At 37.1% G+C, this 12,774-nt stretch overlaps 2 protein-coding genes across 4 annotated transcripts; one reads left to right on the top strand and one right to left on the bottom strand.

The window, feature by feature from the left end:
• The first annotated feature begins 219 nt into the window (after window positions 1-219).
• On the top strand, window positions 220-6,056 carry ufsp2 (ufm1-specific peptidase 2). Of its 2 annotated transcripts, none has more exons than XM_079615001.1 (12): window positions 220-391; window positions 577-655; window positions 788-971; window positions 1,053-1,113; window positions 1,429-1,583; window positions 1,728-1,920; window positions 2,819-2,965; window positions 3,827-3,991; window positions 4,281-4,405; window positions 4,897-4,973; window positions 5,408-5,532; window positions 5,850-6,056. In XM_079615001.1, exons 1-12 carry the CDS (start codon window positions 389-391, stop codon window positions 5,934-5,936), a joined length of 1,401 nt encoding a protein of 466 aa, XP_079471127.1. In that variant the 5' UTR covers window positions 220-388; the 3' UTR covers window positions 5,937-6,056. The 2 variants fall into 2 exon arrangements, with proteins under 2 accessions (XP_079471127.1, XP_079471126.1); XM_079615000.1 differs by having other exon boundaries at window positions 785-971.
• Window positions 6,038-9,631, bottom strand: ankrd37 (ankyrin repeat domain 37). Of its 2 annotated transcripts, none has more exons than XM_079615002.1 (4): window positions 9,465-9,631; window positions 9,122-9,277; window positions 8,930-9,021; window positions 6,038-7,872 (listed from the first exon to the last, which is right to left on the bottom strand). In XM_079615002.1, the coding sequence occupies exons 1-4, from the start codon at window positions 9,486-9,488 to the stop codon at window positions 7,650-7,652; spliced, it is 495 nt and encodes a 164-aa protein (XP_079471128.1). In that variant the 5' UTR covers window positions 9,489-9,631; the 3' UTR covers window positions 6,038-7,649. The 2 variants fall into 2 exon arrangements, with proteins under 2 accessions (XP_079471128.1, XP_079471129.1); XM_079615003.1 differs by having other exon boundaries at window positions 6,221-7,872; window positions 9,122-9,274.
• Between the last annotated feature and the right edge of the window lie 3,143 nt (window positions 9,632-12,774).

Below are 12,774 nucleotides of genomic sequence, written 5' to 3'. Positions count from 1 at the left end.
TTATTAACAACATTCTGTCATTAATGCAGTTTGTTTATTGGTATGTTTTTCCCTCTCTGTCCCCCAAAAATTCTGTCTCTCTTTACTGTTAGAGGCTGAAAATAAAATAAAAATCTCAAACAATATTACTTGTTCTTAAAGTCTAGAAAACAACATTACTTTTTTTACATACAAATCACAATTACGATCACTTAAAAACACAGCCAAGTAGGATTGTTTACACATTGAGCAGTAACTTTCAGGTCAGCAGGGGGCAGTAAGAGACTTTTCCCAGTGATACGACATCAAGTACACGAGGAAGATGAGGGCATGTTGTATGATACGTCATCAAACATGTCAGCCTACTGTTGACAGCAGCTGAATTTGATCATTGATCGAGGGAATTAAAATGGTAATACGCTTCTCTTTTTTTAAACAAATATGTATTCCGTGAAACGATATTTGCACACTATGGTAATATAATATGAACTAGCCTTTTGTCAACATATGCTTCAGAGAGAAGCACATACATAATGAACTGCAAGACATATGAACTCAATTATTTCTAGTTAATGGTGTGTATTTTGATGCCCTAAGGTTTATTCAGAGGAGTGTGCCATTATTTTTCGTTTGAAAGGGATCTTGGAGTTTGCTTGCCAGCTTGACAATCCAAATGGTAGGTCTCACATTAGAAAAGGATGAGCTGGATTTCTATTGGATACCACTTTTAACTGTTTTTTAGGCATTACATCTAAAATATGCAGGATATAAAAAAAATTGTCTGTGTGTTTTCTTTTTTTTTTAGCAGGTTCACAAAGTCAAAGCACCATATCAAAAAGTTTTCAGGGCCTCCGATCCAAAGTATCATCAAAAAATATTGTTTTCACTGTCTGTAACAGTCCAATATTAATATGGCCCAACACTGGTTTCCAGTCAAGCATGGAAAGCTTGACAGAAGCATCAGCATGTGGAGACATTCTGCAGTATATAGAGTAAGTGATCTATATTGGTGTCTGCATACACTTTCTAGTTTTTTTTTCAAAACTAAGACACTTTCTTGTTGCTTTTCACAGATCAGATGATGGTGGGAGCAAGAAGACATTAAAAAAGAAAGATAAGAAACGATCTGGACATGTGAGAGCCTCTTGCTAGATCAGGGGTTTGCCCTGGATCCCTAAATATGATGTTCCCTTTTAAAAGAGGAAACTCTTTCTTATAATTATAACTAACTATATGTATGTATGTATGTATGTGTGTGTATGTATATATATATATATATATATATATATATATATATATATATATATATATGTATATGTATATATATGAAACAGAATGTAACAAAGTAACTGTCATTAATCTTATGATTACAGACTAGTCTTTAGAAAACTAAACTATTTGATGGGTGGTGACTGTTAACAGTCACTCTAACAGAAACTCTTTCTCTAGACTGTAGTGAATCTGAAGCTGTTGTTTGAGGTCACAGACCCTGCTGGGAATGAAGCTCCTAGTCTCATCCGAGTGGACACACAGCAGCACTGTGTAAAGATGCCATTGCATTTAGACTGTGTTCTGTCTGTGACCACTGAGGAGAGCCTGGCATCGTGAGTGCAATTATTTTTTTTGTCTCAAGTTGTCTTAAAACTGTAAGGTTTGTAAGGAAGTTGTGTTTTTATTGCAGTGATTTTAATGCTAATATCTGGATGTAAAGTTCAGAAGAATGATTGTTTGTGTGTGTGATTGTCCAGGGTGTGTACAGGGCTGGTGGAGACATTAAGGAAGCAGTTGGCAGAAATGGAAGAGGTGGTGCAGCGGTACAGGAAAGGCTCCTCGTTTCTGGTGCCACAGCCATTTCACTTTCAACTGCCTGAACCAGCTGGACTCACCACTGTAATCTACCCAGCAGGAGTGCCAGACAGCCAGCTACAGGCGATCAGAGAGGCAAGACGAGCACAGATTCACTACCATTCAAAAATGTTGGAAGAAAATGAATAGTTATTCAGCAAGAATGCATTAAATTGAGCAAGAATGACAATAAAGAATTTTACATTGTTACAAAAAAATTATATTTCAAATAAATTCTGTTCTTTTGAACTTTCTATTCAGCAAAGAATCCTGAACACATTGTATCACAATTTCCACAAAAATATAGAGCCCCACAACTGTTTTTATCATTGATGATCATAAGACATGTTTCTTGAGCACCGAATCAGAATATTATTAATGGTTTCTGAAGGATCATATGACACTGAAGACTTTTGATTCAGCTTTGAAATCAGTAATAAATAGAATTTTTAAATATATTAATTAGCAAACACCATCGCACACCTGCAGGTGATAGGTGCGTGGGGGGAAAGACCATATAAGTTGGTAAAAATAACAAGGAACTTCCGCACACTATCGGTACTTGCAAATGAGTATCAACATTTTATTAGAAACGGTTCGGTCTATATCGTATATGCCCGATGAAGGTCGTGAGACCGAAACGTTGCTAATAAAAATGTGATACTACTCATTTTGCAAGTACTGATAGTGTGTGGGAGTTCCTTGTTTTTTGTATCTTTTAAAATATATTAAAATAGTTATTTTAAATAATATTATTACAATGTTACCGTTTTTACTATATATTTGATCAAATAGATCTCATGATGCTTTGGTGAGCATAAGATACTTTTTTTCAAAAACATTTAAAAAAATCATACCGACCCCAAACTTTGGAATGACATGCACAACATTTTTAGTAGAGGCAGGCAGGCAGCGCAATATCTCTATCCTAACCTTTGTTATTTATTAGAAATCCACATATTCTCTATATCAAGTCCGCTTCTTTTGTATGCAGGATCTGCACAGGAAGTTTGAGTTGCCAAGTGACAGGCCATACCTGAGACGTGCCAATGCCTTTCATTTCCCTGATGCAGCCTATAAAGACGGTTATCTCCGCAATCCCCACATACACCTGAACCCACCCAACATTGAGGATGCTAAGGTGAGACTGTGCTTCAAATGAATAGTTCACCCACAAATTTCATTAATTTTCTCACCCTCATGTCATTCCAAACTTGTTATCCAAGTTTTTTTTTTTTTTTACCTGTGGAACACACAAAAAATAATTTCACAATGCTATTTTCCATAAAGAGTCTGTTCAAGCTCCAAATAGGACAAAAATTCACCAGTATGCATCTTGGATTTAAAAAAAATTAATGTTTTATTATTCCCAAACCTTCTGAAGTCATATGAGCATTTTGTGTGAGAAACAGATGCCAATTTAAGATGTTAATCACCCTCTGCACTTTGTCTAAAAATGGGAAATTTAGGCATCACAGATTGACGTGATTGATGACAAACACTAAAGAAAAATGTCTGCATCCAAAATCGCATTCTCTCTGAGTATTTTTGACAAAGTAATTTGCAATCGCTAAAAAAACACATGTTCTATATAGAATGAATGTGTGTAGTATGAATGTACTTTGAATGTACATTACTCACCATATTACTGTCACATGACCTACCAGCAGCAGTTGCGTTACTTCACTGCCATTCACAAATCCTCACCCATGGCGTCATGGGATATTAAAGTGTCCAGTGTATCTAAATGTTGCCGTAATTACTAGGTCCTCCGGGTACTTTTTGCCTAGTCTTTCATGAGTACTGTGAATTCGGACTTGCTACTCTAGTGAGTAATGACTTGGGTAGGTAAATAATGACAAGATTTTCATTTGTGCATGAACTATTCTCATGAAAGGTGGTTGAATATGTTCACGAGCACTTTTTAAAGTGCCAAATCTCTTGATACCAATACTAGTAAGTTTAACAAATCAAACTGTCTTTTTCCTCTCTATCTCTCTAGCTGTATCTGGTACAGGGTGTGTACATTTATCATCACTACATGCAGGACCGTGTGGATGATGATGGCTGGGGATGTGCATATCGTTCCCTTCAGACTATCTGCTCCTGGTTCCAGCAGCAAGGATATGTGGAGACAGCTGTTCCCACACACACGCAGATCCAGCAGGTAAACAAAACTGTCACTGTATATGGCAACTCTGGCCCTCAAGGTTTAAAGACCCCTACCTCGATTAAACTCACCTGCCTGTAACTTTCTAGTAATGCTCCTGAAGACCTTGATTAGCTTATTCAGGTGTGTTTGATTTGTGTTGGAGCAAAACTCTGCAGGAAAGTTGACCTCGAGGGCCAGAGTTGAGAACCCCTGTTATAATGGGATGGTGTTAAAGTTATGCAGTCTTGTTATATGGATTAAAGAGGAGTCGCCCTTATAATCTATACATTTGTTGGTTTGTCAGGCTCTTGTGGATGTTGGGGATAAAGAGCCACGTTTTGTGGGTTCACGTCAGTGGATCGGCTCCATTGAAGTTCAGGTTGTCCTTAACCAACTGCTGGGGGTCACCTCGAAGATCTTGTTTGTCAGGTAGACAGAGGTTTTGTATTTTTATTATTTAGGGTGATTATGCATTTTTCCTTTATAGTGGGCAGGTTATGTTGGGTGAACTCCTGACAATCACGTTATCAGACTTTTCAAGTCTTTTAAAACGCAACAAAAACTAATGCAGAAACGTATGATAAAAAGACAACAATGTGTTCTAAAATCAGCTGATAATAATAAACACGTTTGATATCCTGTAAATGGATGGAATCATAGTATAAAGTTAATAAATTTGAGTCTTTGCCCATCTTATAATACGTGATTTCCTGTAAAATCGGTCAACCCCGACTGCTCAAAATTTGGCTCTGACTTTCTGTAACTAGCTTCAACTTTTCTAGATTGTAAATCGGGGCAAAAATCTAGGCAAAAGTTGTGTGATGTATTCCAGCCTTAAGCTTAACTAAAGCTGATGCTAGATTAACAAAGAAAGTTTCTGAATGGCTTGAATTGTAAAATCGGTTGTCTTTCTGTTAAAGTCAGGGATCTGAGCTGGCAACCAAGGGCAGAGAGCTGGCCAACCACTTCCAGACTGAAGGAACTCCTGTCATGATTGGTGCGTTAAAATGATCTTCAGCGCCTTCCTTCAATTTGTGATTGAATGGGAGCAAGGTTTTTCCCCAAAAAATGTATATTATCATAATCAACTTCTGATCTGGTATACTTGTCAAAAGTGGTATTAAGAAATGTTTCTTGAGCGCAATATCTGCATTAGAATGATTTCTGAAGGATCATGTGAGTAATGGCTGCTGTAAAATTTAGCTTTGCCTTTACAGGACATTTTTTTTATCTTTAAATATATTAAAATAGAAAATTTAAATTGTAATATTTTAAATAGTAAAAAAAAATCATGCTGCTTTTATTGTTTTTGAGGAAATAAATGTGAACATAAGATACTACTTTTTAAAAAATGTGAAGAAATACTATTTTTAATGCAATTTCCGGTTTTGGTTTTTTAGATGTTAAAGCTTGGTAATTATTTCTCACCAGGTGGCGGGGTACTTGCACACACTATTCTAGGTGTAGCGTGGAGTGAGAACTCTGGACAAATACGCTTTCTTATCCTGGACCCTCACTATACTGGTGGAGAGGACTTGCAAACCATCACTGACAAGGTACATTTGACAACATCACTACATCAGTCTTGTCTGTCCTAATAAAAACAAATTACTTTAAAATAAAATAAAAGTTCTTTCTTCCATTATATCCAGTCACACATATGGGGTTTAAAGTGTAACGTGGTTTAAAACATCACTTATTTGTTCAGGTATTAGCAACTTTTTAAATGGTGTCTGATGAAACTGACTCGAGTTTCCCTAATATCCTATTTACGTTGGCTCCCACGTTAGTGTATTATGATTTATATCATTCGTGAATCGATAGCTCAGTGTTTTTAAAGTAGGTCATTTGTTAATGTTTGTGTTTCCTTCAGGGCTGGTGTGGATGGAAGGGGCCAGAGTTCTGGGATCAAAATGCCTATTACAACCTCTGCCTTCCCCAGAGACCAAAGACCATCTGAGTCGCATGCATGACACTTATTCACTTGTACTCCTCCTGCGAGTCCATGGATTCACAGGAAGTCTCATTGTTCTTAATGAGTACAAAGTGAAATGTCACAGTAAAAAGTGATTATCATTTATTACCCATTGTCCTCCTTACAATGTTCTAAACGTTCATGCCTATTTTAACATCCGGTTTCAGTCACGCTAAAGATCGCATTGATAGTCTCATGTGATTTTACAATCAGGCTGTAAATGGGTGATCGTTTTATTTTATTTTATATACAATCACCAGGACACATTTCTCAGTACTTACAGTAGGTCTTTTTGTCAACTCTTTAATAGTTTTCTTTACCAACTTCCAGTTTGGCACAGCAGTTAATTTGACATCCAAAATACACTAATACCAAAACACTTCATATATGCCTCAAATCAACTCAGTCTTCCATAACACTAGCAAAGGTTTCACCCGACAAACACACTTTGTCACGCATAAAACTGACTAAAAAAACACTAACAGGTAACATTATAGTTTTCTTTTAAAACATTCCTTTACAGAACAAGAATGATATCTCTACTGTTTAGAATTCACTGCAGTATACGTTTCATGGTCCATGTTTTCATTTCAGTACAAAATTATTCCCCCCTTTTGTACAAATGGTAATTAAACTAAAAGTTTAACACCTTTGTAGATGTTCAGCTAGACCTAATTGTTTTGTAATGTCTTTTTTTTTAACATTTGTAATATATTTCAATATGGTATAACTGTAGTAAAATGTTATATCAACCTTATTCAGTTTTGCATTGTGAGGTTTTGAAAAAAGTATTTAAACGTGCAAATTGGCCTATAGGTACAGGGTTTTGGTTGTGCTAGTGTCTAAGTGAGAGAAAAAAAGTAATTAGATTTTGTGCCAAAGCAATGAAAAATTATCAACAGTTTAGCCCACATAGACTGCTGTTGTGCTCAAAGAGTTTTGAGAATTGGGTCCTTGCAATTGTAAAAAAAAAAAACTACCCGAGTTCCTCATTCATCAAATTCACAAGATATCTTTTAGAACCGTGTTGAACAGCAGCTAAAATCGCTTTCAGATCATGGAATAAACATTTCAAAAACTGTTTTTGTCAAAGCATGTCACATATTCCCTTAATATTTGCCCCTGCATTTAAGTCATGTTTTACCTTAGTTGTTTATATAGACCAAAAATGTCACATACTTTAACAACTAATCTAGCCTTATGAAGAATGTCTTGATTAGCCAAACTTGGCAGTAAGTCAGTTGCCTTCTGTTTTGCTCATTCATATCCATTTATTTCTACGGTCCCCAACTAAATGTCATAAAACCCAGAAAGGGTTCACATGATTGATTCACAAGACGTATGTGATCCAAGTTAAATGTTGCACCTTTTCCAGTGAGAACTCCAGAAGCTGCAATCTCCACCTTTAAAGAAAATGCTCTGCTTTTGCCATCTGCTCTGTGTTTGCAGGTATATGTGTGTGAAGCACACTCCACTGAGCAGATCCACAGTGTCAGTGATTCCACTTGAACTTAAGATCCCAAATCACTGACCCCATACAGGGTCAATTTATCTTCATTATTGAGGCTACAGTAAGCTCAATACCAAATGTCCACAGGTAGTTCAGACTCTGAGGGTGTATCTGTTTACCATTCACTCCGGTAATGGATAAACAGCCTATATGTTTTTTGAAATTCTCTCTTTTTATGAGAGCATTGATCACCAGTCCCGTGCTTTCTTCCCGTCTTGAGCACTGGAGCCTGCACGGCCTCTCTTCTGTCCCGCGAGAGTGCTGCTCACCACATGGGGTTCAGCGAGAGGTGATGATGAAGTGTTCTTCAGGTCCTGAGTTCTGCGATGCATGTTTAAAAACCTCCCGCATTCCTCGAACCCACAAGACCATGCAATTTCTTCAGCGGTCTGTCCAGCTTTGTTGCAAATGCTGAACAGAAGGGGGAAAATATATATAATTAGAAAAGTGTTCATATTCATAAGAATACTGTTGTTGTGGATTATGTTTGCATTAACAGGTAAAAAAAAAAAGGTGCATTCCTGTTATGTTTAAGCTTTTTTGAACTTCTTAAAATCAATATGCAGTGTATGTCTTTATACTATATGGTGTTCCAGACATTAAGATATGCACTGGGACGATCTCTAGCACATAAAACTATTAACTGGGCATGTGGCTTTGTTATTTAAACAATGGTAGCAACAGGAAAGGAAAAGTTAGTCATTGTTGAGGGATTGAGAGATTTAAGCTTAAAGGTCTACCAGATTTTTGTGATATAATTATGCATTTTTTTATCCAGCAAGGATACATTGAATTGATCAAAGGTGACTTATACTGTTTAATTATATATATATATATATATTAAAGAAATGCTGCTCTTTGAAAATGTTTCCACAAAAATATTAACTAGCACAACTGTTTTCAACACACAGACTGGAGTAATTTAGCTCTGCTATCACAGGAATTTAAAAATATCTTAAAATAACACATTTAAATTGTAATATTATATCACAATATTAAGATTTCTTTTTAGTCAAATAAATGCTTGGTGATCATAAGAGACTTCTTTCAAAATTATAAAAAAAAAAAATTAAAGACCCCAAACTTATGAACGGTATAGAACTCTATATATAATAAATACTATAGGCTACAACATTTTCCAATGTCTTTTCTTTGGAATGTTTTTATTGCCAATTGAGATATGCCTTTTTTACCAGAATGAAATGTTTAAAAGTGAGACAGCCCTAATACCAGTAAACAAAGTGTCCGTAAACCATTAAAAGTTCATTATATAAATTATTTGAAGTTCACCAGATGTTCACATAACCTATGCTGTAAAGCTGATTGTGATAGGTCAACTATGATTTCCAACCAGCCAATATATTACATTTAATATACCGCATTTCAAGAACGACATTAGAATATTAATTTGAAATATGCAAATATGTTTCTCTCTGTAAAACAAATGCAACCGCCCACATGCACTTACTCGAAATGTGCATCGCTCGCCATCAGCACACTGATGCACTCCAAACTGCCCGCTCTGGCTGCTTTATGAATGGGTGTCTCTCCACTTGCGTCCTTAAAAACACACAGAGAAGATTAGCATGATAAACAACAGAAACCCACGTAACTACCGCTGGGTTAAGGTGATTTTTAATACGTTTTAGAGGCGACGTACCTGCTGGTTTGCATCAGCACCGGTTTGCAGCAGCCAAAGCAAGCAGAAAGCCTGACCTCCGCATGCCGCGAGATGAGCAGGAGACTGTCCGTGTCCCGGACCATTCAAACCATTCACTGCAAACCCGCTTTCAAAAAGATTACTCGGACAGTCCTGCTAAATGGAGATTCATTGACACCACATTTCAACCAAAATCGTTATGAAATGATTCTGACAAATAGAATAGCTTTCGTTATTGTCTCTTAAATCTCTGAGAAAGCTAGGTAGATTTTTTTTAGCGACTTGGTTAAACATAGCGCTTTCCTTTTATACTCATAATAGTATTTTAATTACATTGACTTACCGACTCTGTCTCAAGCAAAAACATAGCTGTCTGAATAATTCAACATAGAATAATGCCGTAGGCTATAAAAGTTGTGTTAGGCGTGACAGCTAATCCACTGCTGAACATCAGTGTTCTGCAATCAAACAAGCACACATGCATGTTCAATAAAAAGCAGAAGTATAAAAGCTATTTACGCCACATGGTTCTTTGATGCTGACCAATCAGAATCAAGAATGGGCAATCAGTGTCACGTGACTATGCATCAATCCGCCCACAGCTCACGAACAAGCTGTGTGCAGTTCCACACGTAGGCACTTTGTTCATCAATTCACAGCATACTCTGAGACACTGCTTTTAATAAGCAGATTTATTTAATAATGCCACTGTTTACATTGTGGTGTTCCAAAAAAAAGAGCGGGGAAAAATTATCTTATTTGAGAAAAAAATAAAAACCTTAACAGGTAATTTTAAATTGGAGTGGGTTTTGGACAGAGACAAATTACACCAATGATTTTGATGGGTTGTTAGAAATTGTTTTTTTTCTTCATGCTTTCAAGTTTATGTTTATTTGTCATCTGCTGCTTTCCCAAATTATGTCAACACTCTTTTCTTTGCTGTAGACTTACAATACTGCATCACAAATGAGGTTGAACAGAGGTAAAACCTTACAGCTTGCGTAATATAAAATCGTAATAAAATTAATGTGAACCCGCTGTTGCAGTGTGGCACTGTTCGGCATTGTCCTTCACCTGGTCATGTACACGTGTAAATATTTTGCCACATTTATTATAGCTAATGGCAAAGGGTGGCAATCTGGATAGGGATTGTGGACTTGCAAGTCTGGCCTTGCATGGTGTGAGGATGGATCATTTGTCATGCCACTTGTGCCAAGTAAACATGAAAGGGGCTTTGAGGGAATGTTATGTGCTGCGCGCCCACAATTTAGCGCAATGCCCTACTTTAAGAATGAGCATCATTAAACATGCACAGTTGTCACGTACTATAATATCCCAGACAAAGACAATGCTTGTTCAACAGCTTAATTACTATTATGAAACAGATAATGCAGATGTGATTTAGTCCAAAACAATATTTAGTATAAACAATATTAGACAATTAAAATGAGTTAATGAAAATATATAATTTGACTTGCATTTAATTGTTGCTCTTCATTTTCTTTTCTACTTTAAATGTATTGTTATATTTAATTAATAGTGTTATACAGTCATTCATGACAGTTGATGGTAGGCATTGACTTCCATAGTATTTTTTCCCTATACTGTGGAAGTCAATGGCTACCGTCAACTGTCTGGTTACCAACATTCTTCAAAAATCAAAATATATTATTTTGTGTTCAACAGAAGAAAGAAACTCATACAAACAACTTGAGGGTGAGTAAATGGTGACAATTTTTTTTTTTTTTGGGTGAACTATCCCTTTAAGTTTGATATCTTTTTAAAGATTATTGCTGAAGTGAAAAATGTTTTTACAAAACTTATAGAATTTTCCTTTATTGTTATGAAAAATGCACAATAATTCTATTTGCAATTTGTATATGAAATAGGCTATATATTTTTCAAAACAAGTTTTCCTCTAAAATTGCGAGGAAATCAAAGCCATAAATCTATACAAGTTGTGTTCCAAATTTGAGGTTGATATCTCAAAAAATGAGCTTTCAGTAAGATTTTGTTAGGGCGCAATACCAAACATTTCCTCTTGATGAAATTCCTTTCCCATTAATTTCCAATGCATGCAGAATGACTAGTTTTTCAGGACCATTTAACCTTTTCGAATCATGTTCATGTTTTATGATCTCATACAATCTCACATGTTTATGGATAGTATGGACATGAGACGCAGGGCAAGTTGTATACGATTCCGATGAAGAAGAAAAAAATATATATATATATTATTTTTTTGGGGTCAAATACGACTGAAGAGAACCAGAGGGTTAATAGTTGTAACAAAATAGCTGTGCAAAAACGTGAAGACATTAAAAACACATTCAATTAGTTGCTTCCATTGCCATATATCAGCAAGTGTTAGCCAGAGTAAATAAAAAGCGAAAATACATAAAGTAGACACTCTCTCTCTTCTCGGGCTGCGTTTAACTCCACTTTAAGACACACTTGCAAACTTCCCTAAGTACTTCCCCTCGGGGGAATCCCCACCGCCATTTTGAAATGCATTCAACTTCATTAGTGGACGAGGGAAGTTTATTTGGACAGGCGCTCAACCCCTCGATTTTGACAGAGGAAGCGGCTCCACTCTAGCCTGGCTCCGCCCTCCAACGTACTTCCGCTCAATTTTCATTTTCCTTCAGCACTACGTCTGGGCTTGCGGTATATTCTTGGGTTTTCTCCGGTAAATTTTTTACCGGTGCAATCAGCGAACAGAGGGAGTGGCTGAGAACGATGACATTGAAGTTGTGCACTTGAATCATCATACGTCACAACCAAACGTTAGTGATTGGTTGTGGCAGATCCAGAGTGGCTCTGGGCAGATCCAATAGTTTTAAACTTCAACTGAGTACCCGCCTTCAAGGAAGTTAACGCTTGTCAATGGAGAGCGGCCAGACTCTCTGTACAAATTAAATGTACGAGAGTCTGGTAGAACCAGGCTAGCTCCACTCATAGGCTGCATCTGAAATCGCATACTTCCCTACTATAGTGGGCGAAAAAGATATACGTGACGAAAGTACTTATAAAAGAGTAGGCAAAAAGGACCCGGATAACCTACTTCTTACGCCAAGATTCTGAAGTGTGCATACGATGGACACTTTACAATCCCATGAGGCCACGGGAGAGGATTTATGAATGGCAGTGAAGAAGCGACACAACTTTGCCGAAAACCAGTCAGTATCTGGTATGACCACCATTTGCCTCACGCAGTGCAACACGTCTCCTTTTGCATAGAGTCGATCAGGTTGTTGATTGTGGCCTGTGAAATGTTGTTCCACTTCTCTTCAATGGCTGTGCGAAGTTGCTGGATATCGGCAGGACCTGGAACACGCTGTCGTATATGCAGATCCAGACTCAGAGCATCCCAAACATGCTCAATGGGACATGTCCAGTGAGTATGCTGACCATGCAACAACTGGGATGTTTTCAGCTTCCAGGAATTGTGTACAGATCCTTGCAAAAATGTGGCCATGCATGCATTATCATGCTGCAACATGAGGTGATGGTTGTGTGGATGAATGGCACAACAATGGGCCTCAGGATCTCGTCACGGTATCTCTGTGTATTCAAAATGCCATCAATAAAATGCACCTGTGTTCGTTGTCCATAATACGCCTGCCCATACCATAACCCCACCGCCACCATGG

The sequence above is a fragment of the Phoxinus phoxinus genome (assembly GCF_949152265.1).
Source record: "Phoxinus phoxinus genome assembly, chromosome: 6".
Lineage (NCBI taxonomy): Eukaryota > Metazoa > Chordata > Actinopteri > Cypriniformes > Leuciscidae > Phoxinus > Phoxinus phoxinus.
Note: the sequence above shows the minus strand (reverse complement) of the source record. Positions and strands in the feature narration are given on the sequence as shown.

Bases quoted from the DNA above. Each gene is read 5' to 3' on its own strand.
- ankrd37 (XM_079615002.1), bottom strand. From the start codon at position 9,488: ATGTTTTTGCTTGAGACAGAGTCG. The intron at 9,278-9,464 runs GTAAGTCAATGT...ATCTCCATTTAG, and splicing joins TTTTGCTTGAGACAGAGTCG to CAGGACTGTCCGAGTAATCT. The intron at 7,873-8,929 runs GTAAGTGCATGT...CCTTCTGTTCAG, and splicing joins GCGAGCGATGCACATTTCGA to CATTTGCAACAAAGCTGGAC.
- ufsp2 (XM_079615000.1), top strand. The intron at 1,114-1,428 runs GTGAGAGCCTCT...CTCTTTCTCTAG, and splicing joins ATAAGAAACGATCTGGACAT to ACTGTAGTGAATCTGAAGCT. The intron at 2,966-3,826 runs GTGAGACTGTGC...CTATCTCTCTAG, and splicing joins CCAACATTGAGGATGCTAAG to CTGTATCTGGTACAGGGTGT.